The 27,256-nt window shown below is 48.4% G+C and overlaps 1 protein-coding gene across 2 annotated transcripts in view; it reads right to left on the bottom strand.

The window, feature by feature from the left end:
* The window catches only part of ITGB5 (integrin subunit beta 5), a 116,543-nt gene that overhangs the window by 68,371 nt on the left and 20,916 nt on the right, over positions 1 to 27,256 (bottom strand). For both annotated transcript variants that reach the window (XM_008155507.3, XM_054713907.1), the window contains exons 3-5: positions 26,761 to 26,965; positions 13,785 to 14,034; positions 6,065 to 6,233 (exon numbers count right to left, since the gene is read on the bottom strand). In XM_008155507.3, coding sequence (XP_008153729.2) covers positions 6,065 to 6,233; positions 13,785 to 14,034; positions 26,761 to 26,965 — 624 coding nt within the window. The remainder of the gene's footprint in view (positions 1 to 6,064; positions 6,234 to 13,784; positions 14,035 to 26,760; positions 26,966 to 27,256) is intronic.

Here is a 27,256-nt window from a genome sequence, read left to right as displayed (position 1 = left end):
GCAGGGTCCCCACACACACTCACTGCCACATCTGGCAGCTTACTCTACTACTGAGCAGCGATCCCTAGAAAATTCTTCTTTATGTTGATTCAAACCTGCATCCCTAGGCTGCCCTAGCACATGGAGTCTTCCACTCTTCCGCACTGCTATCTGAGGTCAGGTCACTCGCTGCTTTCTGGGGTGTCCCTCCTCCTGGTTAACCTTTAACCCCGCCCCGAGGACGCAGTGCCAGTCTCAGTACCATCCACTCAGCTCTTCCGCTCGCTCGCTCTCGCATCAGTGTCTGTCTTAAACACAGCCCCCAGAGGCGGACGCAGCCCCCTCGGTGGGGTCTGACGGTGCCAGGAAGCAGGGTTGGGACTTTGGCCGGCGAGGCCTGGAGTGCATGTCCTGTGTTGGGCAGCTGAATCTTCCGAGGGGCTCCCAGGAAGCCTGGGGGTCCCCTGAGGCATTTCACAGTGACTCACACAGGGACCACAACAGCCCACAAGTGAGAGAGGCAGGGGAGTGAGGGGAGAGCCTAGAACATCAATTCCCAGGAAGCTGAGAAAATCTGAGGCCCCACTCAGTGTCTTAGAAAATAGGTGAACACGTGTCTGAATGTAGGCTGGCTGGCTCGCCTTGGCTGGCTGGTTGGGAGACAAATGTTTCTGATACTCTCTGGTAAACAGCGCTCATCCAGGGATGACAGAAACACTACCTTTAAATCACCGTATTTTCTGATCTCAAGGTCAATCTGTCTAATTAAAATTAATGGTCACCCAAATGAATGGATCCTCTAGCCCCGTGGTCGGCAAACTGCGGCTCGCAAGCCACATGCGTCTCTTTGGCCCCTTGAGTGTGGCTCTTCCACAAAATACCACGGCCTGGGTTGTTTTGACAGCAGACCATTATTTTAAGAAGAAGTCATTACCAACATTCCAATGACTATTAAACATTCAAACCACTATTTTGAAGAAGTGGTGTTAGACGTTTAAATTTAAAAAATTTGGCTCTCAAAAGAAATTTCAATCGTTGAACTGTTGATATTTGGCTCTGTTGACTAATGAGTTTGCCGACCACTGCTCTAGCCCCATGTTGTTGACACGGCCTGTGGGCCCCAGCTGTCACTGAAGAGTCAACGGCCACATGCTCCCTCACTGCTGTAAAGGACCCTCCATCTGAAAAAGTGTCTCCACCGCACTATGGGTGAGAGACAGAGAGCAGAACCCATGGTTCTGAGACGCCCTCTGAACTATGAATGAGCAGGCAGACATCAGAGTTCCCATTTCACAGACAGGGGAGCTAAGGGCAAAGATAAGCTTGCTCATTCAAAGGGCTGGGCCCCATCAGCAGACTGACCCCGGACGTGACTGGATAAACAGGAATCTCTTAGCTCCGGAACACAGAAGCATGTGCAACTGTCTTCTCCCGGGACTGATTCAGTCCTGCAAACTGGGTCACGTGGGAAATGGAAGTGGCTCCTTAGATGAGGACTTTGCTCCCTCTGGAAGCACATGCCTTCCCCCTCTCCCTTCCTGCGATGGGCACTCTAATGTCAGGATTAAGAGCACTGGCTTTGGTGGGTACAGTCCCATCTCTGGCTCTGTCATTTCCAGCTGTAAGGCCTTTGAGAAGTTACTCAACCTTTCTAGGCTTGTTTCCTTGTCAGGAGGGGAGAGTAAAACCACTTTAAGAGGATTAACTAAAATAACTTCTGTGGAATGCTTGGCGTGGAACCTGCTCTCGCAAAGCATTTGGCCAATAGTTATCAATAGCATCATCAGCATCAGAGCCTCAGGGAAAACATGGGGAAGCAAAGAGGCCAAGGTGACCCCGAAGGTCAAGAGCAGTGTGATTCAACCACTGGGTCCTCAGGGACTAGGCCTTCCAGAGTCTGTGCACTCAGCTGGTACTTGAGATGCTGTATGGACATCAATCATCCAACTGAAATGATGGTCAGGGGACAGGCGCTGTGGCCCATTCATCTCTGCATCTCTCACAGCCTAACATGGCATCTTGCACACAGTAAGAACTCAATAAGTTGCCAAAAGTCATAATAAAACACTGTACATTAACCTTCCAGGCAACCACTGAGAGAGACAGAACAGGTTTGGGAGAGGAGATGAGGAATGGAAAGGGAGCTCATGTGACCAGCTAGGGTGCTGAGGGGTCTGAATTCCAGCCAACACATAATGAAAACACAAGGTTAGATTCCTCTGTGATCCCCCAATCTTACTGACATTCAAGCCTATTTTTGTCACTTTATAACAATAAACATGTTCTCAATAATAGCTCTTTTTCCTGCTCCCATCCATATTTTGTAATAAAAAATATTTTTAAAAAATCTGTTCTGTGGTTGAACTTAAGGGCAAAAGTGTAATATTTCTTTCCTTGGGGAAAAGAAATCTCAGCCTGTGACTCAGGATTTAGACATTCACCCGAGCCCCAGCCCCAGCAGGGTGAGCAGGACACGCCGGATGCGGACTCCATGGAGAGTCCAACCTAAACTGAAGAAGAGAAACACTGGGATGAGTGAGGCTGAACCACAGGAGTTCTCTGTTTCTGTGGAGGAAATTATCAATAGCCAAATATCAAATATCCTACAAATGCGCACCCATGATAGAGTTCATGGTCATGGTGGCCCATGATAACGCAGCTTAGAGGTGCACCGCCAACGACAATCATTTCATATGGTCCCATCTAATGTTTACAAACAGGTTCTTTTATTGACCTTCTGGTGGATCTGCCAGCCCAAATCAAATCCCCGAGGACAGGGACTTGTTCTCATGGTCCTTTAGTTTTCGTCACCCTACCTGCCACTGCACGCTTACTGGGGGCTTGATAGATACGCTCTGAGTGGGAAAGTACCGCTGAGTAACCGTACTTCCCTTCTGCTTTAGTGGACGTGTGGGGAGCACGGTGACCGGGGGGCCGCCTGGTGTGATGAGAGGGTGGGCCTGGGGGCTCCTGGACTTCGGGAGCTCAACGGAATCTGCAAGAACAGAGCATCTGTTTCTTCACCAAATGTGAACCGTGAACCTGTGGTGTGCCAGGCAGTGAGCCGGCGGTGCTGGGGGTGGAGGGTGCACAGCAACACAGAGCACAGGCTGGAAGGGGCAACTACCGATCAAAAGCAGCAGTGGTTCCTGGCGGCAAAACAGACTCCGGGGAAACAGCCGCACTGACGTCTGGAGAGAAAGAGACAGGTCCCTGTCCTCAGAGAGCTTACCGCCTCAAAGGAGGAACAGATAGCACACAAGGGGTGGCTCAACTAAAATAACATGGGAGCTGGGTGCATGTGGCCGGGGGTCTGGTGCTCGGGACTCTGACCTAGCCAGGAGGACCCATCGGGAGGGCTCCCCCTGCACAGACAAGGAAGCGGAGATCTCAACCAGAGATAGCCATGGATTAGACATGAAAAGAAAAGAGGGTTCAGGGAAGAAGGGAGGGTGCATGGGCAGAGCACGGAGGGTGCCCGGGGCAGTGGAGCTAGCCTGAATGATACTGTAACAGGGGATACATGTCATTATACTTTGTCCAAATCCACAGAATGTACACCAAGAGTGAACCCCAGTGTGAACGAGGGACTTTAGGTGACAATGATGTGTCATTGTAAGTTCATCAGTTGTGACAAATATACCATTCCCGGGGAGGGGCGGAGGGAGAGGGATATGACAATGGGGGAGGCTCTTTGTGGGGGGTGGGGGAGGTATATGGGAACTCTGGGTACTATCTGCTCAATTCTGAGAACCTAAAGCTGCTCTTACAAAATAAAGACTGTTAATGAAAAAGGAAAGAAGAGTCGGAGAACAGAGGAGGAATATTCCAGGCAGAGGAAACAGCATGTGCAAAGGGCCTCACATGAGTCAGAGGAACCGACTCGAGGTCACTGGCTGGACGCAGAGGCAGGGCTGGAGTCTGGGAGAGCAGTGCCAGAGGCCTGGAATAAACCCTCATCTCTGTTCCTCTTGGCCAAACGGACATTGAAAGCAGAGAGGAGCCGTCACTTGAAAGGAAAAACTGACGTTCCTGCCAGGTACAGAAATACAGCCTCAGGCGTCGAAGGGACCTCGTCCTTGTCAGCCAGGGAGCCAAGGTGTGCAGACACCTATGCAGGAAGCAGGGCGTTATGCTGGGAGATCAAAGGAGATGCAAGCTCTCACGCACACCCTGTTGTAATTCTGAGCTGTAATTCAGGCAGTTCTCACCCCGCCTGTCAGGACGAGCAGCTGTGGGCAGGTCAGGGCAGGGAAGCCCAACGCACAGGCTCACGGGCGGGAGGCAAAACAAGGAAACATCACCTCCTCGACTAAGTCAGTCAAGTGATTCAAAAGTGCACATTAAACCCCAGCTCCCTGCCCCGTAGAAAGCCAGGGAGGGCCTTCGCCTCCTCAGATGCAAAGGCGGCATATGGGCACGGAGCTGCACGCCTGTGCTTTCAGCATCGTCATGCCCTTCCCATGAAGGAAATTAAACAGTCAGATCACTGGACATTGCTTAGGCCTGTCGCTGGGTTCTTTCCCCGGAGCCTTAAAGGTGACTTATTTCTCCCCTCTCCCCCCTCCCCCCGCCCGCCCCCAAATGCACAAAATTCTCAAGACGGGCAGACAGAGGCAACCTATGTTTACCCTGCACTGTTCGTCCCTGCCAAGAAAACAGGTGAACACGTGTCTGAAAATAGGTGGACACGTGTCTGAAAATAGGGATTTGGCAGCATGTCTCTGAAGACAACGCCTCATACAATCGATGTATGCCAGTCAAAATACCATTTTTCTTTCTGAAGCAAATTTAGACACTGTCTATTCTGTGATGCATTCGAGAGATTAAGAGCTGAACACACTCTAGCTGTGTGCCATCTCACTTTCTTGGACGGCTACCAAGCGTCGGGGACCTCTGCGTCAAACCCTCTGGCTCTGCCCGCAGCTGGGAAGGGGCCGCCTGCAGCCACCCCGCTCGGGGCTCTGGGAAACCCTCCTCTCCAGGGCGGCCCGAGGACGCGGCGCGTGACCAGCTGTGGGACCAAGAAGAGGACCTTCTTCACTTTGTTCCTTCCCCTTCGCCCTCTCGCTCCACTGTTTCGGTTTCTTATTTCAGAAGGGAAACTGGCTCTCTTGTCACCCTGACGGAGTGAGTGGAGGAGAAGAGAGCGAGCCACACTGGGCACAGGCCCTCGAGGATCAGAGTGTGTGAGTGGCCAGTGAAGTGCTTATCACCGAGGGAAGGAACAGCGGCCGCTGATACAGCTTGTCCAGACGGAGTCCCAGCCTCCTTCCCCGGCCCTCCCTCCCCAAACCGAAGTCCCGACCCCCGCCTCCCCCCACACTGCCGAGCCCGCCTAATGCTTCAAGGAAGCTTTGCCAATTGCATGTGCTTTGTGATGACCACTATGGAAAATTTTCAAAAGTATGCATTGGGATAGCAAATTCAAGAGTGATTTTTATGCTTTGTTGTTGTTGCTGCCGGGTTGTTTTGACAGCAGACCATTATTTTAAGAAGAAGTCATTACCAACATTCCAATGATATATTCTGCTGAGACTGGAACCCTCAAAGCGTGAGTTCATTTCTGACCTAAGTCTATGCCTTCCCTCTGGATTCATGGCTCACAGAGAAGCAGGAGAAAAACAAACAAACAGAAATGCAACCAGAGATGACATGCAGTTCTCCCCTCCAGCTGGATCCCCCCACAGAGCAATATTTAAGGTTTACCAAAATCGGGCCAGAAAGCTCGATAAGCTTCCATGCATTTGGCTGGACCTTTACTATTTTTTTTTCCCCCCTGAAAGGATGCTAAAAGCCAAATGTATAAACACAGAACAGCTGTCTCCTGGCACAGACAGCATCCCATTGCTACAGCCACACCCTGACACACAGAGAGATACACGCCAGCCGGATCCAGCCCTGAGCTCCGGCCGCGCTGACTGCTGTAGATTTCCCAGGGTCCACTGAGCTCATCCTCTGACATGGAAGCCACATGCTGGGGCGGCTCAAAGTCTGCCCTCTCCTACAGGCAGTGTCCACGCCCAGCCTGATGCTCTCTTCCTGGACCTCCCCGCGCAGAGACAGGACGGGAGAGGAAAGTTACCTTGCAGACAGCCGCCTGGAGTACGGCATCGAAGCCGCCCTCGGGGGCATCGCGGTTCCGGGACACCCTCTGCTTCCGAACTTCCTCGTTGAAGCTGTCGACTCTGTCTGTGAGAGGCAGCAGGTGGCGGAACCCAAAGGAAGGGACGCAGTTTGGGAATAACTTGTAACTAGAGAGAAAGAGGAAAAAGAGTCACTTTTCCATCACTGTCTCTAGGTCTTAAACAACCCACTACGCTTGAATTTTTACCCCGCACCTACTGTGTGCCCCGGGGACCGGCACAGTGGAGAGAACAAAGAGAAATAACATAGTCTCGACGCTCCAAACATCAAGCTCTAAACTGCAGGCAAGACAGCAGATACCAGGTCGTGAGTGAATGAAAAGGACGTGTGGGTGAGAGGAAGCAGAGGTCCTACCAGGCTGCTGGGCTCAGAGGAAGACCTCAGGGAGCGGGGCCAGTGGTTTGGGTGCTGTGGCCTACGCAGCACAGCGGGGAGGCTCAGGGCCGGGCCAATGTCGAGTGAAGGCAACGTGGGCAGTTACTCTATGAAACCAGCTTTCCAACGCGGCTGCTGTCATGTGGCAAAGGATTACATCACCCCTTCATGTCACCCCCCTCAGAGACCACAGGACACGCTGGCACATGAGCCAGTGCTAAATGCAACAGGAACGGAGACGTTCTTTCTGCTTCTTCATTCATTCATAAACATTGCAACTCTCAACTACCAGCTCTCCTAGATGCAATAAACATCATTTAGAAACCAACCATCTCCCAATGGAAAACTGTATCTAGAAGTTTGGAAAGAGGGAAGTGCCGCATCTCAATAATAGGTTCATGCACCATATTAATGAAACACTGGGCGATCTCATCTTGAGGGTGCAGTAGGGATCCCCAGCGGCCCATGCCAGGAGGAAGTTGGATCCCGGTTGTAGTTTCAGGCGTTTCAGCCAATGAAACAGGAAGAGAGGCCTCACATTGTTTCAGCAATGGGTTCATGAGAGGGAAGAGCATCCCGGCCAGAGAGAAGAGCACATGCAAGAGCCCTGAGGCAGGAGGGAGCATGGCGAGCCCAAGGCCAGGGGGAGGCCAGCGGGGCTGCAGTGCAGGGAGTGAGGGCAAGGCTGGGCTAAGAGGAGGCTGGGAAGGCAGGCTGGACCAGACTGTAGATCTGTGGACATGCTAAGGGAGCTTTTATTTCAGAACAAAAGATGAAAAATAAACACTAACGGAGGCCTGTGGGAGAGCCCTGAGCTCCAATGCAAGCCCTGTGCCTGGCAAGGGAAACAGGCTTAGCAATTGCTAGAGATCGTGCCTCCCTGTGGCCAAGAGGCGGCTGCCAGGGCAGGTCTGGACAGGCTCCCTCCTCCTGCAGAGGCCATCTTTGGCTCCCTGAGAGGCCACTGCACTCTTCTGGGACCGACAGTGCCTGCTCCGTCCACCAGGCGCTAGCAACTCGCTGGCTCTGGACAGTCAACCCCACCGGCACAGCGGCCATGGCTCTCCAGATGGGCAGAGGTTTCCCCACCTGCTGTCCTGTTTGTTCACTCCCTCCTCCTACCCCAAAATCTTCACCTGCACTTTGTGCTTGGACAGGTCAGACTCCTCTCACCCGTGCCTGGGGCCACCCAAACTTTTCATCCCTGTCTCATTTTGCCAGAAAGAGAAGGGTCGTAGAAATTGCATTGCCATCTGGAAAAAGGAACGAGCTGAGTTCTCCTCTGGGGTCATCTAGGTCATGGACAGGCCTAGGAGGAAGTACATACAAACTCTCCCTTCCCTCTCTCTCTTCCTCTCAGCAGCTACTCCCTCCTGTGTCGTGCCGGTCCATGATTTAGGCCGTCAGGTATGTGCTGACTGTCGCAGTTAATCAGGTTAGCTAAGGAAAGGGAGGAGAGGCGCAGAATAATAACAGCCGTTCAATGAGAAAACCAGAAGAGCTGTGACAAGCTCAGCTAAAATGGTTCAGCATTTCTTACCTTTGCTCTTTCATCCCTGAAAACAGCAATAAGTACAGCTGGCCCTTGAACAACGGGGGGTTTAGGGACACTGACACCCCATGCAGGTGAAAATCCACATATAATTTTTGACTCCCCCAAAACTTAACTACTAATAGTCTACTGTTGGCCAGAAGCTTTGAGGATAACATAAACAGTCTATTAACACTGATTTTGTGTGTTTTGTGTTATATACTGTATTCTTACAATAAAGAAAGCTAGAGGAAAGAAAACGTTATTAAGAAAACCCTAAAGGAGAGAAAATATTTACAATATTGCACATATTTATTGAAAAAAGTCTGCATGTAAGTAGACTTGCACATGCAGTTCAAACCTGTGGTGTTTAAGGGTCCACCGTAGATAAATTTTTACTGCGGAGAATTACTACTAAGTAATTAGGAACTGGAAAATGTGCTGGCCAGTGAGAAGCCTTCTTTACAGAGAATTGACTTCAACCAGATTAGTCACCTCTGAAAAACAGCTTAGTTGGGGAAGGACAGACCCTGCTGAATATCGCAGGAATACAATGTCACCTGTGACTAATCTAACCCCTGGAAGCGCTGAGTGACCTTTAGATCTAGTGTTTGGGGGTCTCATGCCAGGAAATCCTTCCACCTCTGCCCTGTGTCTGCGCCATAGGACCCCAGGTTAGGGCCGTGCGGGGGGGAGGGGGAGGGGGGACGGTTACTAAATTAAGGGTTATGAACCAGGAAGACAAATAAAATACATATGCTTAAAGAGCCTGGAGAGCATCTCTATATATGCAAGGCTAACATGCTAAGTGTCCGACCTGTCACTAAAATCAAAAACAGAAAAATTCCAGCCACTGGCCTGGGAAAGAGGGAAGATCCACTCTGAGCCAAGAGTGAGATGAGTCACCCATAAAAATTGCAGCTCCAGGCCCAAGCAAGTCAGAATTCACTTCTTTTACTGTGAAAGAACTCCCCACTAAGAAATGAACGGGAAGACTAGTCCCAGGGACGGCTGGAGGGTCCTGGCAGCAGCAAACAGAAAGCCGCCCCTCAGGGCGGCCAGCGCACCTGGAGCCTGCGGTCCTCCGGTGAGGAGGAGCTAACGCTCAGGTGCAGACCCGTGAGAAACAAACCACCATGAGGGATGCCAGCAAACTCAACCACCCGAGGGGGCCGCCGGTCAAGAGGCAGAGATGACAGAACGGTCCTTTAAAGCAAGGCTATTCCAGAACAGGGTATTATTGGGGGGCGGGGGGGGGGGGGCGTTCAGAAGCTGTGAAAAAATAATATGAAAAATAGTCTGAAAAAGAACCAAATCAAAAATACAGCCACCAAAATTCCAAAATGAAACTTCAGTGTACAAATTAGGCAACTGAAGAACAAAGTGACAAACTTCAGCAGTTCAGGGTAGAACAATTAAAAAAAGAGGCAGAAATTACGGGAGAAATATTTAAAAACACAAAGTTTAGAATGAGAAGCTCTGACACACGTGATGTTAAAAGCAAGTGGACAGAACAGGAGAGAGGAATCAAAGAGATAATGTCTGAGAATTTTCAAGAATAAGGATGTATTCTCTGATTAAACAGGCAGGCCACGTATTTCCATTTTTTGTGTGAATGGTGAGAACATTTAAGATCTCTCTTAACAACTTCCAACTATACGAGTATAATTTCAAGTGTCGTGTTGTTAACTATCAACCCAATGTTGTACATTGGATCCCCAGAACGTATTCATCTTATAACCAGAAGTTGGTACCCTTTGACCAACGTCTCTCCATTTCCCCCTCTCCGCCTCCCAGCCTCTGGGAACCACCACTCTACTCTCTGTTTCTATGAGTTCGGCTTTTTTATTTTTATTTTTTTAACAAATGGAAATTTTCATTGATTGATTAGTAGTGGAAGAAGGGAGGGAGTAATGGAGGAAGGGAGGGTAGGAGAGGAAGCGGGAGGGGAGGGGGGAGGGGGTAGAGAGAGAGAGAGAGAGAGAGAGAATTTGTTGTTCCACTTATTGATGCATTCATTCACTGCTTGATTCTTGTATGTGCCCTGACCAGAGACTGAACCCACAACCTTGGCATATCGGGACAACACTCTAACCAACTGAGCTACCTGGCCAGGGCGAGTTTGGCTTTTTTTAGATTCCACGTACACATGAGATATGCCATGTAACTAAAGAAGAGCCCAATACCTCTAATAAAAGGAAAAGTGTTCAGAACCAGAAATAGCAATTGGATTAATCCTTCAAATCAGTGACTATCCTGTGACTCTTCCCAGTGAGACTATTCATATGACTCAGAATAGCAAGTACAGTTCTTCAATCTAATGATTAAATTACACTACATCTTTTCTTTAATCCTCACCCGAGGATTAAATTGATGTTAGAGAGAGAGGAAGGGAGAGAGGGGGAAGAGAGAGAGAAACATTGATTGGTTGCCTCCCATATGTGCCCAACAGGGGACCGAACCCGCCACTTTTGGTGTACGGGATGACACACCAACCAACTGAGCCACCCAGCCAGGGCTACTCTTCATCTTTCTTTCTCCTGTGGCAACCCTGGTACTGCTCACTTTAGTCCGGCCTTTCTCGGGCACTCTAAGATGGGAAGGAAGGAGTCTAGGATTGTGATCCTTTGGCAGGAACATATGGAGCAGAAGGAGAAGGAACAAACCTCAGGAGAGCCCCATGAAGAACTGGCTCTCTCTTCGCTGAGATGTCCTGCACAGGTGACTAAGTCACCTCTCCTGACTCCCTGCGCCCCCCCCCCCCAGTCCCCAAAACTTCCTGGGGGCTGCTTCTGCTGCTCTCACCACCACAGGGAAGAACACCCTAACTGAAGATGCCATTGCACCTTAAGAACGCTGTGATTTTTCTCTCCACATTTGCTGAAGAAAAAGAACAGACAAGAATCACAATGTCTACCAGCTAGGCATTTTAACACAAACCAGTGACACAGGCCAGCTGTGAGACAAGAGGGAGTGGTGGGGACAGCGGCAGCCAAACCATAAGTGGAATTAGTCCATCTTTACTAGACCTTCCAGTCTTTCAAGAAAACCTAGGAATCCTGGTTATTCGTGGTTAAATCTACTTTCTAAATATTGGTAACTTGTTCACAGTGCCATTAAAATTCAGAAAGGCAGACAAAGCCTATGTATAGGCCGGATCAGGCCCGAGAACAGATTACACACATCCTCGGAGCAGTGGGCCATCTCCCAGGACACGGCACACGCCCGCTGCTAAGCCACGGGAGAGAAACCTCAGCCAGCTCCCTGAGCCAAACAGTGACTCCCCGATGCGCTGCCCAGCTTGCAAAAGATAGATTTGCATAACTGAGATGTGACGTTTCCTTCACAGCTCCCATTCTTCCCTAGATTTCCTGTCTTTCAAGCAGCTTTTCAGTGTGCCTTGCACTCACTGTCAAGACTTTTACTGTCTGCAGTTGGCTCTGCCTTCTAGGGCTTAGGAAAGGGGCTCTGAATAAGTCGTGTGTAATAACCTGAATTCAAATGCAGGGAGCCCAGAGCCGGCCCTTCATCCTCTGCCAGCTTCCAGGCTAGCAGCTCTCAGTTAGTGGGTGCTCCACAGAAGGAGGAAAGGGGAGACCGCACCTTGTCTACCTGGAGACAGGGCCCAATCAGAGGGCAGAGGTGAAAAGCAGCAGATAGAATCACTATTCCGGATGAACTGGAAAAAGTTTTGGTTAAGATGCTGGTGCCTCTGGTCAGGTCAGCAGCAGAACGCCAGTGATAGGACACGTGGTACTGGGACTCAGCTACAAAGGGCCTTCGAGACAGGACCAACGTAATAATGCCCACCGTCACCGGTAGCGAGGAGGGAGCTACACCCAGCAAATGATGACGCCTAGTGCTGCTTCCTGGTTAAGGAACTCAATCTCATTTGTATGTAAAGCTGCTTCTTCTTGAGTGTTTTTTCCACCACTGTGTCCGCTCCCAACCCTTGGGGAAGATCTACGTTAACTTCCAGGAGCCTGGACAGAAGAATCAGGAAGGATTCAGAAGAACATACACCACCAGCATAAATACCACCTCACCCCAACCACCGGCCCAACCCAGAGCTGGGAGTCGCTGAGGCTGCCAAAGACAAGCTGAGATGCTGGAAAGGCTCAGGGTGCTAGAACAGCTCTCTGCTCCTAGGGCAGCAGCCAAGGAGATCAAGAATCAAAAAATGACCTCACAGATGGAAAGAGCCTGGCTCCCTGAGTCACCGCGGGAGGGAAAGCTGCCACGGGAAGCAGTTCAACCCTCATCAGATGGTGTACCAGCAAGAGGTAAACTTTCACTGTGTTGAGCGCCACTGAGATCTGTGGGTTGTTTGTTACTGCAGCAGAGCCCAACACAACCCTTAGGCACACATCAGAGGGCGGGGCGGTTTTGGAATGTATGTGATTACTTACATGCAGGTAAAGTTTGTGTGTTGTAGTATGATTTGGATAGGGGGGATATAAGTCTACCCCTTACTATTCATGTAATCTTGGGTAAATTATTTATTCTCTCTAAGCCTCACTGTTCTCATCTTTAAAATATGGCACACACCCTAGCTGGTTTGGCTCAGTGGCTAGAGCGTTAGTCTGCAGACTGAAAGGTCCCAGGTTCAATTCTAATCAAGGGCACATATCCTAGGGTTTCGGGCTTGATCCCCAGTAGGGGGCATGCAGGAGGCAGCTGACCAATGATTCTCATCATTAATGTTTCTATCTCTCCCTGTCCCTTCCTCTCTGAAATCAATAAAAATATATTTTTAAAAAAATATGGCACACATCTACCTTAAAGACCTCAAAACATTACGAGGTTAAATAAAATAATCCATGTAAAGTATTTAGTAGGGTGTTTGACACTTGATAAGATCTTAAATCTTAGCTATTCCTTATCCAGGGACATCCCAAAGCCTGACTAAATAAAGTTGAATGTGGAGATGAGGCAAGAAAAAGTTAGGAGTCACCACTCATTGCAGTCACATTACATTTAAAGGAATACTTGAACGACTAGAAAAGAAGCAAACCAGCCCCCTCGAGGTTGTTAGGGGAGTTGGGGATATGACCCCTCCAGGCAAGATGACCTTAGAAGCCACATGAGGAAGATGGTGGCGTCTGGGCCCTGAGACATGCTTGGAGGAGAGGGTCAGGAGACCCGTGTGCACTTAGGTGAGCAGGAATACGCTGTCAGCAGGTTGGAGCCATTGTATACTTTGGATCTGTTTCTTGCAGCAGTTAGAAACTCCTATTCTCCAATAATGTGTCAAACATTTTCTAATTCAAGTACTTACGTTGGGGGGAAAAATCATACCTTTAAAACACAGGATTTCATTTTGTGTTACCAAGGTAAGTTGTAGTTTTTTTACAAACAATAAATAGACTTTGAATTCACTGATCCCAAGCACCTCAGTCACTCCAAACAAGGGGAAAGTTTAGGCGGTTCTGTTTGCTCCCTCCCTGATCACCTGGGTCTGTCATTTCCTGAGAACATTCTCCAAAATCTATTAATGTAGCAAGGAGTCCCGTGCCAGGTAGGCAGGGAAACAGATGAACTACGATCATTGCATCTTTACGCAACGTTGTGACAGTTCATTTCTTCACCCAGAGGGAGAGGACAGAACTGGGTCATCGTTAACCAAATTAAACACCCAAGCCAGGTTCCCCTCCTAAGTATGTCCCCCTCAGTCCTTTCTTTGGGTTAAGTTCTCCCACTACTCCATTCCCCCACCCTTAAAGGCCCAACAGAAGGGAAGCTGGTCACTTACCCGATGCATGGGTTGGTCTGGTACCTCGGCGCCGTGTAGGAGAAAGGAGAGATGCTTTTGTCTACAAAAGACCCGAACCCCAGTCGGAAGTTGCTGGTGAGCTTCCTCATCTCCTCAGCGAGCTTGGTGCCCAGGCTCCGGATGTTGTCCAAGTCATCCTTCATGGACAGGGAGAGGTCCATCAGGTAGTACAAGTCCACGGGATAGTCCTCCACCTGCCGCACCTGCAGCTGGAAGGTAGTCTTGTCGCCTGTGCCAACAGAGAGGCCATGCGTGTTAGAGGCCATCAACGCGCTGGGGGCTGAAGGGGTGGATTTCGCTTTCACAGCTGGCCACCGCTTGCTTTTCTCCATTTTACGTAAATCCTCACCCGAGGGTATTTTTCCATTGATTTTTAGAGAGAGTGGAAGAGAGAGGAAAAGACAGAGAGAAATATTGACATGAGAGAAACATCAGTTTCTCCAACAAGGGCCCGGGTCAGGGAGGAACCTGCAACTGAGGTACATGCCTTTGACCGGAATCGAACCCGGGACCCTTCGGTCTGCAGGTGAACGTTCTATCCACTGAGCCAAACCAGCTAGGGGTTGGCTCAGCATTTTTAAGGAAAGTCTTTAGTAACCATCTTCTTAGTGGTGTTTTGTTTTCTCAGCAAAAAGGACACTTGGGTAATTGGTGGACAGTGAACCGGACAATTCCGTGGACATGAACTGGGTGAGAATAACTCACCAACCACACACCAACTTCAGAGAAAGGACCAGCCACGGTGGGAATGTGGCCAGGAGGGGACTATAAAGGTGTATGTGAAATAGAAAATGGGGATAAAATTAACAGAAAGGTACAGACAAGAGTAAGGTGGGAAGAGAGCGATTACAGGGCAATGGAGGGTGGGGACACAAAGACAGCACTTAAAACACCTCCTATGCTTGTGCCAAGTCACCATTTCTATGCCTCTAAGTATTTATTAGACAATACTATTTAGTTCTTAGGTTCGACTTTAGCTCATGCCATCACTTCGTCATGGCGGACTACTAATAGTATTTAGTTTTTGGGCATATCTGATGTTTGGGAACATTGCAGATATAAGTCAACATTATCAGAGATTATATGTGTAAATATAGGAAGACAGATTCCAAATTTTAGCCCCATCAAAAGGAGAAAAAAAGCAAGAAGAAAACACTATTAGACTTGTCCACCAGCTACAAGAAAAAGAAATTAATTTTTGGTTTTACAATAAGAAAGTCAACAGACAAAGGAAAGGGGACTTAATTCAGAGGAAAGAACCAAGGAAAGCCATTGCCTGGAAGGCCCAGGTCAACTCAGTATCATGAGGACTCACGCCAGCATATAATCCCAAATAATTTTAATCTCTACAAACACAGTGTTTAAACCCAATGTCAAAAAGCAAATCATACCAGGTCATTCGATCTGCCCTTGGACTCATTAGCCCTTCAGAGGCACCAAGGGATGACCTAGAACTCCCTGGGTAGAAGAACTGTGCACACACAGTTGAAATCTGGACATACTCTGTGTTCAGAGGTGCAATAGGGAGAGGCCACATCTGCCCAAGGGCCCACGCCTGATGTGCCGGCCTCACGTCTCAGAGAAACCAATCCTCCACTTCCAGCTGACAGCGAGCAAGCTGAAGCCCTCTTGACCTTTCAGGAAAGGGAACTGATCTGCTGGGTTCCCTCTCCTCCCACCCCAGACAAGACATACTTCATTAACTAGACCGTGAAGAATAAAATGATCAAAAGATTTTAGTTCAAGTTCCAGCTCTGCCCTCATTTTAGGGGTGCAACCTGAGCCTCAATTTCCTTAAATATAAAATAAAATTCTTTTTTAAAATAAATCTTTATTGTTCAGATTATTACAATTGTTCCTCTTTTTCCCCCCCATAGCTCCCCTCCACCCAGTTTCCATCCCACCCCATGCCCTTACCGCCCCACCCCTCTGTCCTCATCCATAGGTGTACAATTTTTGTCCAGTCTCTTCCCGCACCCCCCACACCCCTTTCCCCCCGGGAATTGTCAGTCCACTCCCTTTCTATGCCCCTGATTCTATTATATTCACCAGTTTATTCTGTTCATCAGATTTTCTATTCACTTGATTTTTAGATTCACTTGTTGATAGATATTTATTTGTTGTTCATAATTTTTATCTTTACCTTTTTCTTCTTCTTCCTCTTCTTAAAGAATACCTTTCAGCATTCCATATAATACTGGTTTGGCGGTGATGAACTCCTTTAGCTTTTTATCTGTGAAGCTCTTTATCTGCCCTTCAATTCTGAATGATAGCTTTGCTGGGTAGAGGAATCTTGGTTGTAGGTTCTTGCTGTTCATCACTTTGAATATTTCTTGCCACTCCTGTCTGGCCCACATAGTTTCTGTTGAGAAATCAGCTGACAGTCGTATGGGTGCTTCCTTGTAGGTAACTGTTTTTCTCTTGCTGCTTTTAATGTTCTCTCTTTGTCTTTTGCTCTTGGCATTTTAATTATGATGTGTCTTGGTGTGGTTCTCTTTGGAGTCCTTTTGTTTGTGGTTCTCTGCGCTTCCTGAACTTGTAAGTCTATTTCTTTCATCAGGTGGGGGAAGTTTTCTGTCATTATTTCTTCAAATAGGTTTTCAGCGTCTTGCTCTCTCTCTTCTTCTGGCACCCCCATAATTCGGATGTTGGTACGCTTGAAGTTGTCCCAGAGGTTCCTTACACTAGCTTCATATTTTTGGATTCTTTTTGCTTTTCCAGTTGGGTTTTTTTTACTTCTTTGTATTTAAAATCTTTGACTTCATTCTTATGATCCTCTAGTCTGCTGTTGGATCTCTGTATGTTATTTTTTATTTCAGTCAGTGTATGCTTAATTTCTAGTTGGTCCTTTTTCATATCCTCAAGGGTCTCCCTAAATTTATCGGCCTTTTCTAGGAAATTCTTGAAAAACCTTATAACTGTGGTTTTGAACTCTATATCCAGTCATTTGCTTTCTTCCATTTCTTTCATTTGTGACCTCTTTCTTTGTCTCCACATTTTGGCTGCTTCCCTGAGTTGATAGAGTGGCTTTGTGTGCTAGGTGTCCTATAGGGCCCAGTGGCTCAGCCTCCCCAGTTACCTGAGGTGGACACTCTTGGTGCACCCCTTTGTGGGCTGTGTGCACAGTCTTCTTGTAGTTAAGCCTTGATTGTTGTTGGTATCACTGGGAGGAATTGACCTCCAGGCCAATTGGCTGTGAGGATCAGCTGTGTCTACGCTGGGAGAATTTCTGTGCTGGAGACACCCTTGTGAGACAAGACTTGCAAAAGCCTCTGTGCTCAGCTTGGATGGGGCGGAGTCTCAGGGCGGAGCAGACAGCAATGGCTTCCCGTCAGCCCTGCCCTAAGAGGCCCCCCGGGTCTCAGTGTCCCACGGTAATCACTGCAAGCACCTCTGAGAGAAAGCTGCCCTCGAGTTTCACCCGCTGCCAGACAGTCCAGTTTCTCCCCGAATGAGTCTGGGTCCCCAGAGTCTCGCCCGGAACTGGAGTTCAGAGCCGTCGGGAGCTTTTGTCTCCCTCCCGCTGAGAAAGCCAGCCGCGCACTCAGTTGCCAGCCCTCTACACACGCACGCGCCTCGGTACCTCTGCCTTCTGCAGCTCCTCTGAGTCTCAGTGTGCTTTTCTCTTTCCTTCTAGTTGTAGAATTTCCACTCAGCCAGCCTTCCTGTGGTTCTGGATGATGTCCGTTTTGTCTTTTAGTTGTCGTTTTGAAGTTGTTGTGCGAAGCAGCAGTATAGGTGTTTACCTATGCCGCCATCTTGCTTTCCCCTAAAATAAAATTCTTAACACAGTGTTGATTAAGGTCGTGAAGCACTCACGCAGGAGAGAAGTGTTTTGTAAGCAGCAAACGCCTGCAGAAATGAAGTATGAGCGCTGTAAATACTATTTGCAGTCCGAACCACACGCCCTGCCTGCTTCCTCTGGCTTGTTTAGCCGCCTCAAGATTGATGTAATTTAGGTTGCCTGTTGGGATAAGCCTATTCTTTAAAAACCATCCGAGTCTGACTCAGATGGAAGAGTGTTCAAGATTTCTTCCAGAATGAATTCCGAGCTGCTGCGATGTCGTCTCTGGTTCCCATCAGGCAGACAGAGCAGGGCCCCTCCCAGCCTTGGATGCCACAACACAGTGAGGGAGAGGGGGGAGGAAGGGTGAGCTGGGGGGGAGGGGAGACCCTCCTTGGCCTTTGCATGGGCAGACCACACACCCCAGATGGCCAGAGCCCGCAATCCCATGACCTCTTTGCAGCATCTTCAGCATTTTCTGTCGCCTGTGCCCATCCCCCCACGTTCCCAGCCACACCTGCAGTTTATCCAGAGTCCATGTCCACCTTTCTGTGAATTATCAGTAATTAACGGGTAGCCCTTTAGGACCAGGAAATGGGGACCTGGTTTGGATTCAGGGGGCTGCCCACGGGAGTGAAGCAAACACTAGCCTTTGGGAGGGGTCCCCCCCGCTGAGCTGGAATCCTGACCTTGTCACCAAGCACTCGGAGACCTGGGGCTTCTTTAACTGCTGCTCAGTTTCTGGATTAGTAACGGGAGGATGTTAATTACCGCAGGGATTACGGGAGACAGTGTATACAAACACCATCCCTTCTACACAAGGAAAACTTCAGCCTCCGCCCCCCCCCCAAAGTCAATTATTAAAGCAATTTCCTGTGGGGATAAAAAGAGAGACAGGAAAGTCTGCCAGAAACTTGAGTGTGAAAGGCTGCGGCCCTGGGCATTCAATTTAACTCCAAATTTTCCAGACATGAGGTAAAGATGTGGTACATAGGTCTCTCTGTATGCTAAGAGGGTATCTATTCTGAAGTGAGCAACCTCTTGGCATTAGTGAAGTTGATCACTAAGAAAGTGCATGCATCTACATGATGGGGAGGCTGCAGATGTTAAAAAAGAAATATCTCTCCAGTTTTCCAGAAAAGGAGTAATAGCATTAATGTTCAGAATGAGGGTTCACTGCTCCCTCGACTAGGCCCGATTTTAAATGCTACCAACTCCTCAATGGACCTTGGCCATAATGGAATGTCTGTGAGCAGATCTGGGAGGGACCGACATTCCCGGACCCATGCTGTGTGGGAGTTAAGCTGCAGGGCACTAACTCCCAACAAGGGTGGCCTCCAGGGTTAGCAAACTGATGGGGATGCTGCCCTGTGCGAGGCACCCTCTCTGCCGAGGGAAGGGCTGGGCACATTTCCTATCTTAGCGCACATGTCTGGAGCACGTACGCTTAGCCACACTCCACCCAACAGCCAGGCACCCAGCCCTGCACCACCCGAGGCTTTAAACCAGTGACACATCCCCTGCATCCAGCAGGGTGCAGCGGCCTCTCGCTTCCTGTGGGTGCTGGGTCTGTGCCTGCCTCTGGTGAGACCCCTCCTCCCACATGCCCCTCCTCCCTGTTCTCCACATAAGACCCTATGGGCTCGTCTCCCTGTGTGGCTGTGCCCCTTCTCTCTGCGGACATTCCATATAATCCCCGCCTCAGGCCAACGGCAGGATCAGAGCAATAGGAGAAACAAACTCAAAAGCAAAGCTGATCTGCTCCTAGCACCTGTGAGGATGGATCAGCCCCTGCAAGCACCCCTCTCATGTCCTTCTGGTTTCTCCTGTTTCCCAGGCAGCCAGCTCCAACGGTACTTTGCACAGAATTCCTGACACCCCTCGGTTCATGACTGGAGGCTCCCCTCTCCGCCCCCCTCCCCATAATCAGGTATCAACTCGCATGCATTCCACCTGAAATGGATATATTTTTTAAAAAAGCTCTCTTCTCTCTGCCCTCCCTTCAATAAAAAGTGAAAAGGTAGCTTCTTCCTTAGGGACATGTATGAGATGACAAACATTTTGGGAGAGTGAAGGGACAGAATTCCAGCAAGAATGTGTAGCTTTTTAAAGACCGATACGTTAAGGCCAAGCAGTACCTCAACAGATAAACACTCTGGACACCCCAGATAAATATAAACAGTGTTTGATGCCCCCAAATTACTCTTTTCTGCTAAAAACTGGAAGAAAGAATAGAAACATAAACATCAGCTCTATCGTAACAGGACTACAGCTGAGCGGGGGGTCAGGGCCCCAGTGACACTTGAGCTCTTCTGTTCAGTGCAGCAAAGGGAACAGTATCCCAGAATTAAATCTGGACCCAGAACCAAAGAATCGCCGACTGGTCCAGTACAAGGTCCCTATGCTGCACCCCACCCACCCCCCACCTCAGAATGCTGCCTCCGGACGGACGGCACCATGGTTGGCCTCCAGTGCCTGCCCCCACGCATCAGGGCTCATTATTCCCGGTTTCCTTGAAAATAACCTGTCTTGGACAGTTCAGGCTGCTGTAACAAGCACCATAGATCGGGTGGCCTATAAACAACAGAAATTTAGTTCTCACGGTGATTAAGGCGGGAAGTCCATGCCTGCAGAGTCTGGTGAGATCCCTCTTCATTACAGACTGTCAACTTCTTGCTACATCCTCACATGGTGCAAGAGGCTCTCCAGGGTCTCACTGTTTTTGTTTTTATTATTATTATTATTATTATAGCACTAACCTCATTTATTAGGGCTCTACCCTCATGACCTAATCACCCCTCCGAGGCCCCACCTCCTAATGCCCCCCGCACTGGGGTTAGGATTTTAACTTAGGAATGCTGGGGACCCACAAACATTCAGTCCACAGCAAACCCCCACCCACCCACATCGAGTCCCTTTAAGTGTGTGCACTGCCAGCCTGGGTGGCAGAAGCCAAACCTCCGTCAGGTAACTGGCACCTCCAAAGCAGACAGACAGGAGCTGGCAGGACACGCGTACCAAAAGCAAGCGGTCACCTGTAGCCTGGTAACAGTACGGTACCGGTGTCCATTTCCTGGCTTTGGTTACATACTCTGGTTCTGCAGTATGTCATCGCTGGGAAACACTGAGGAGGGGATCCAAGAACGCTCTACTATTTGTGTGACTCCTTGTGAACATAAAATTATTTCAAAATGAAAAGTTTTAGCCTGGCCGGTGTGGCTCAGTGGTTGAGTGTTGACCCATGAACCGGGAGGTCACGGTTTGATTCCAGGTCAGATCACATGCCTGAGTTTCAGGCTCGATCCCCAGCAGGGGGCCTGCAGGAGGCAGCCGATCAATGATTCTCTCTCATCATTGATGTTTCTATCTCTCCTTCTCCCTTCCTCTCTCTGAAATAAAAACATTTAAAAAATAATAAGTTTTAAATTTAAAAAAACAAAACCCACCCTGCCAACCAAAGGTTATTTTTTTTTTTTTGAAAGGCTAAGGGATTGAGGCAAATAATGACTTAAGTAAACCCTTTCTAATTGCCCCACCTCTAGCTTCTTACCATTTCAATAAACTTTATTCTAAAGTTTATGTCCTTTCTTAAGGATTTTATGTCCCTTGTTAAAGCCTTTTTAAGGTTGTTATCCTGCATTTTCAGGACTGGAAACAAAATGGAAAACATGATCCTGTGTTTATACAAAATCCTGCTTAAAGTTTGGCAGGTCCTCAAAAAGTTCAACACGGAATAACCACATCACCCAGCAATACTACTCCTAGCTATACACTCAAAATTATTGAAAACATATGTCAACACAAAAACTCGCACACGAATGTTCATAGCAGCATTAGTCGTAATTACCCCAAAGTGGAAACAGCCCAAATATTCACCAATTAGAAGGTGGTCCAATGGAATATTACTTGGCCATAAAAATGAATGAAGTCCAATACGTGCTATGACATGGATGAATCTTGAAAATATTTTACTAAGTGGAAGATGCCAGGCATAAAAGGCCACACATTATCTGATTTAAATGAAACATCCAAAATAAGTAAACCACAGGGTCAGGAAATAAATTAGTAGTCATCCGAGACCAAACGGGTGGGGAGGGTGGGGAGAAAGAGTGACTGGTAATGGGTACAGGGTTTCTTTCTGGAGTGATGAAAATGTTCCAGAATTTGACAGTGGTGATGAATGCACAACTATGTCACTATACTACATACCATTAAGTTGTACACTTTAAAATGGTGAATTACTATATCTCAATTAAAAAAGAAAATAAAAACAAAAAATCCTGCTTAAACTAGAGGGAAATGTTTTTTTGTCTTTTTTTCCCCCAGGCTTATCCTGAAACAATAATTTTGCCTGGGCAAAGTCTCTCCTTGTATGTTGAGGTTTGTATGTGGCTGACCTCTGATTGGCTTGTCCGTGGCTGACCTTTCATTGGCAAAGTGTTACATGTCACTCACCAATCATCTGTTAGGAGGTGTGGGGGAGCAGGCAAGGGAGGAGACACCAGCATCGCTCAACAAGCACAATGGAAGAGCAAACCACTGGGCAATTGCACGCCTTCCCCAGAGTCAGGGGTCGCTGCTTTGAGGTCAGTAGGCACTCGGTAAACTGAAGATATTGCTAACTGCAACGTACCATTTTCTCCTTCCCCCAATAAATAAACATTCAGGGTTTGTCTGTACTTCTCTTTCAATATTAACATTTTCAATGTTAAGGGGCATCACTGGCTTCAAGTGTTTCTATATTTGAGAAACATATTTACAAGGTCCTAGACCTTTAAGAATTCATATTTTCATCAGCTCTTCTCCTAGTCTTCATCTCTACAGACTGAAACATCCTCACGATTTGGGTGTCTTCATAGGGCAGTCTGTCCCTCCATCACCTTGACCTCCGGGCAATGGGCCTTCCATCAGTACGTGCCTGGGTTTCAGGACCAGAGCTACACACAGGACCAGAGCTACACACAGCACCCGCAACACTATTTTGCATGAACACAAGATCACATTTTCCATTTTATTTACAATATCAGAAACTGCATCATAATGCTTAGCAGGAGATATGACTATACCAAGTAAGGCAAAATTTTTTCTTTAACTGAGCATACATTGAACTTCATGCATAAATAAGTATTGTGCATAAATTTAATGCTAAGAGAACTTCAAGGAACTTCCATCACTCTCATCGCTTCCTTAACTCTCCTCTTTGGGGATTATATTAAAAGCCAGGTGATAAGTCAAACCAAACCACAATTTCTCCACCTTATAGTCACACCTTAATTCTAATTTTTAAAACTTGCATTAAAACTGTGACATCTCTGGCTTTGTGTGACCGTCAACTCTTTCCTAAAGCAACCCCTAAGAATAAGAATTTGCCACCAAGGGAATTTCTTGGAGAGTAAATCTAGATGAGGAGCTCTAAAACTATAAAACACCCCCTTGGTGATGACCCTGAAACCATAAACTCTTTTGGAGGCATTAATTTTGGTCCTTGTTTTCAAAGATTATTGAGTAAAAACTATACACAATTATAAATTCACTAGAGGCCCGGTGCACGAATTCGTACATGGGTGGGGTCTGGCTGGCCCGCCTCAATGGGGGCCAATTGGGCCAGGCCAGCCCAGGGGGAGGGGATGCAGGCGGTTGGCTGGCTGGCCCAGCTTCCTGATGGAACTCACAGTCGAACTCCCAGTGGAGGGGACAATTTGCATATTGGCCTTTTATTATATAGGATTATAAGTTTATGAAAAATATGAACAGGTGAATAAAGACAGAGGATCTAGTAAAAAGGAAAAATAATATTGTGTAAAGTGGATCTTTCAAAAATTTCCTTTAAGTTACTGTTAGACTATTATTACAATAAAAAGGAAGATGCATCATTCACCTTAACTGATAACCATTCTCATCCTACACAATGTTCCAATACCTCAAGAGTCCACCACAACTCCCACATCCCTTCTAGGTGAAGGCCCTTGACCCTGAGCCTGTCTGCACAGAAGGATGTGAGTTATTTCCCAGAGCAAATGTCACCAAACATCTGCCCACACACAGGCTCAGCTGACTTTTCTACCCGCTCACACAGCTTTGTAAGGCCCCCTTCCTTCTCTCTCTCATCTTGGTGTCTGACCGAGCAAAGAGGCTACGTGTCACTTACAGTGAGATGGCTTATAAAAATAGCAACTTCAGCTAATCCCTGCACTAATCCCTGGGCCGTCCATAGTCTGTGCCTCTATCCGGCAGGGCCACTTGCATACTTGTTTGATTCCTTATTTCCAAGATAACTCAATAGACAAATAAAACATTTCTCAAATATACAATGACTCAGGGCTCTCTCTAACGAAAACAAGAAGCAGGTGGAGTGCTTCCGACGTGCGGAGCCGTGCTAAACCCTTTTCTGAGAAGCGGAGACTCCCTACCCAAAACTTTATCTGGCTGGGATTCTAGAAGTTATGCCTGTGGCCATTACTCCTTGAAAAGAACAATTTTAACTTTTTAAAGTGCATTTATATAAAAAGCCTCATGTAAGCCTCTGAACGTAGCTGTGAGGAATGAAGGTGAGAACGACCCTGAGATGTGAAGGGTGGGGTAACTTGCCCGGGGCCTCTGAGCGAGGGTCAGGGCCAGAGCTAGACCCCAGACGGCCACCAGGTCCATAACCTTTCACTGTGCCAAGCTGCCCTGGCATCTAACTAAGCCACCTAGAAACAGTGGCTGCCAGGGGTTTCCTAGACAATGGCATAGAAGACAAGGCTACAAATCAATGGAACTTGGGGGGAAAGCTGCCTTCTCCCAACAAAGAAATAATTCCTAATTGAGCCACCTGCACATCCACCTTTTGACATTGGAGAACTCTGGTATGTGGATACTGGATAACAGAAGTGGTGAACTAGAAACAACTGTGAGCTCTGCCATCAGAGAGACCTGGGACTGAATCCAACCGGGAGAGGTTGAACAAGCTACTCCTCATCCACAAAATGATGCTACCTACCTTGGGGTAGGCCAAGTATTCAGCACATAGCTGGTGTGCACATCTGTTAGTTTCCTTACATCACAATGAACTCAAGGGCCTGCAGAGTCTCCAGGGTCATCAAACAAACCATTCTTACTCTAAAAGTGTGTCCCTTCAGAATACCACTGACTCAAATGGAATTTGCTGGCAAGAAAAAAGCACTTTTCCCCGGAAGTAGCACTTTCCCTGAAACCTGCATTAACTACATCCTCCCATAAAAAAACAACAACATTATTCACAATGGCTAAAGCCCATGTGTCTATCAATGGCTAAATGGATAAACAAAATACAATAGCCTACCTAATAAAAGAGTAATATGCAAATTGACCATACCTCCGCTACACACAAGCCACACCCACACACCAATCAGGAGCAAGTATGCAAATTAACCCAACCAACATGGCTACGGCCACGGAGAGAGCAGGAGGCTTGGGTTTCCCTGGCAATGGAGGAAGGCAAGCTTTCTGTGCACTCCGGCAGGCCCAGGCCTCCACTCAAGGCTACAAAGTTTCAATTATAGAAGATAAATAAATCCCAACAAAAATGGTGGCGGCCACAGAGCTGGAGAGAGCAGGAGGCTTGGGTTTCCCCAGCGATGAAGGAAGCCAAGCTTCCTCAGCCCTGGCCTGCCTTGGTCTCTGCTTAAGGCTACAAAGTTTCAATTATAGAAGATAAATAAATCCCAACAAAAATGGCTGCAGCTATGGAGCGAGCAGGAGGCTTGGCTCCACTCAAGGCTACAAAGTTTCAATTATAGAAGATAAATAAATCCCAGATACCAGGGCCTCCGCTTGGGTCGCTGGGGGGCGTGGCCAGCCTGCAAACTACCTCAGGCCCCTTGCCCAGGCACCCCACACCCCAAGGACACCCCCACCCTGATCCAGGACACCCTTCAGGGCAAACCAGCTGGCCCCCACCAGTGCACAAGGCCTCTATCCTATCTAATAAAAGAGTAATATTCAAATTGACAGTCACTCCAACACACAAGATGGCTGCCCCCATGTGGTCAAAGATGGCTGCCACAAAATGGCCAGCAGGGGAGGGCAGTTGGGAGGGACCAGGCCTGCAAGGGAGGGCAGTTGGGGGCAATCAAACCTGCAGGGGAGGGCAGTTAGGGGTGACCAGGCTGACAGAGGAGGGAAGTTGGGGGCAACCGGGCCTGCAGGGAAGGGCAGTTGGGGGGGGACCCAGGCCTGCAGGGGAGAGCAGTTGGGTGCGATCAAGCCTGCAGGGGAGGGCAGTTAGGGGTGACCAGGCCTGCAGGGGAGGGCAGTTAGGGGTGACCAGGCCTGCAGGGGAGGGCAGTTAGGGGCAAACAGGCTGGCAGGGGAGCAGTTAGATATCAATCAGGCTGTCAGGGGAGTGGTTAGGGGGTGATCAGGCTGGCAGGCAGAAGCAGTTAGGGGCAATCAGGAAGGCAGGCAGGTGAGCAGTTGGGAGCCAGCAGTCCTGGATTGTGAGAGGGATGTCCGACTGCTCGTTTAGGCCTAATCCTACCAGGATCGGGCCTAAACGGGCAGTCAGACATCCCTCGAGGGGTCCCAAATTGGAGAGGGTGCATGCTGGGCTGAGGGACACACAGCCCTGTGCACGAATTTTTTGTGCACTGGGCCTCTAGTATACATATAATGGAATATAATCCAGCCTTAAAGAAGAAGAAAATTCTGACATCCTACAGCATCGACGAGCCCTGACGACATTATAAGTGAAATAAGTCAGACACAGAAGGACAAATACTGTATGAATTCACTTATCTGAGGGACTGAGAGCAGTCAAACCCATACAGACAGAAAGTGGGAGGTGCCTGCCAGAGGCTGGGGGGAAGAGGGAACGAGGAGCTATTAATTAATGGGTACTTAATGAGTTTCAGTTTGAGAAGATGCAATAAGTTCTGGAAACGGATCGTGGTGAGGATGGTACAACACTGTGAGTGTACTTAATGCCAATGAACTTCACAGTTAAAAATGGTTAAAATGATGAATTTTATGTTACACCTATTTTACCACAATTTTAAAAACAGGAAAGATATTCGGTCCCTCCACGGGGCCTTGTACACTGGCTCCTGGAGTCCGGGCCATGCCTTGCCTCCCCCGTCCCCTGGCTCTTGCCCTCAGCCTGCCCTGGCTCGTGTCCCCATTACTAACGTGTCCCACCTCGAGGGCACTCACCGGGCCGCAGGTTCACGGCGATCTCCTGTGGCGTCATCTGAATGACGTCGGAGCCCGCGTAGCTGGAGCCCTTGCTGCTGAGAGGCAGGCTCCGCAGGACCTGGGTGACGCTGGCCGGACTCTCCAACTCCCCTTCGCAGCCGTTTCTGACCAGGTTTGCCTTCAGGTCACACCGGGAGGTGACCGACCGCAGGCTGCCGAAGTTCTAGGCAAAGAAACAGGAGGAGAGCGGGAGGTAGTCAGGGTGTCTCTCCAGAACACCGCAGGCTGAAGGACCATCACCGGCTGGTTGACCTTGAACCCTCTACATTCCACCTTCACCGGCTAAAAATGGAGACATGATCATCCCTATCCCAAAAGCCTCACCAGGTATTGAGAGGATTGAGGGACTGGATATGAAAGCATTTTGTAAACTGTAAACACATAATACACATGTTTGGTTTCGTGGTTATTTTAATGGTCAAAAGGCTCCTTTAAAAATGCCCCTGTCTACATG

This window comes from Eptesicus fuscus, chromosome 3 (genome assembly GCF_027574615.1).
Source record: "Eptesicus fuscus isolate TK198812 chromosome 3, DD_ASM_mEF_20220401, whole genome shotgun sequence".
NCBI lineage: Eukaryota > Metazoa > Chordata > Mammalia > Chiroptera > Vespertilionidae > Eptesicus > Eptesicus fuscus.
This window is presented reverse-complemented; position numbering and strand designations above follow the sequence as displayed.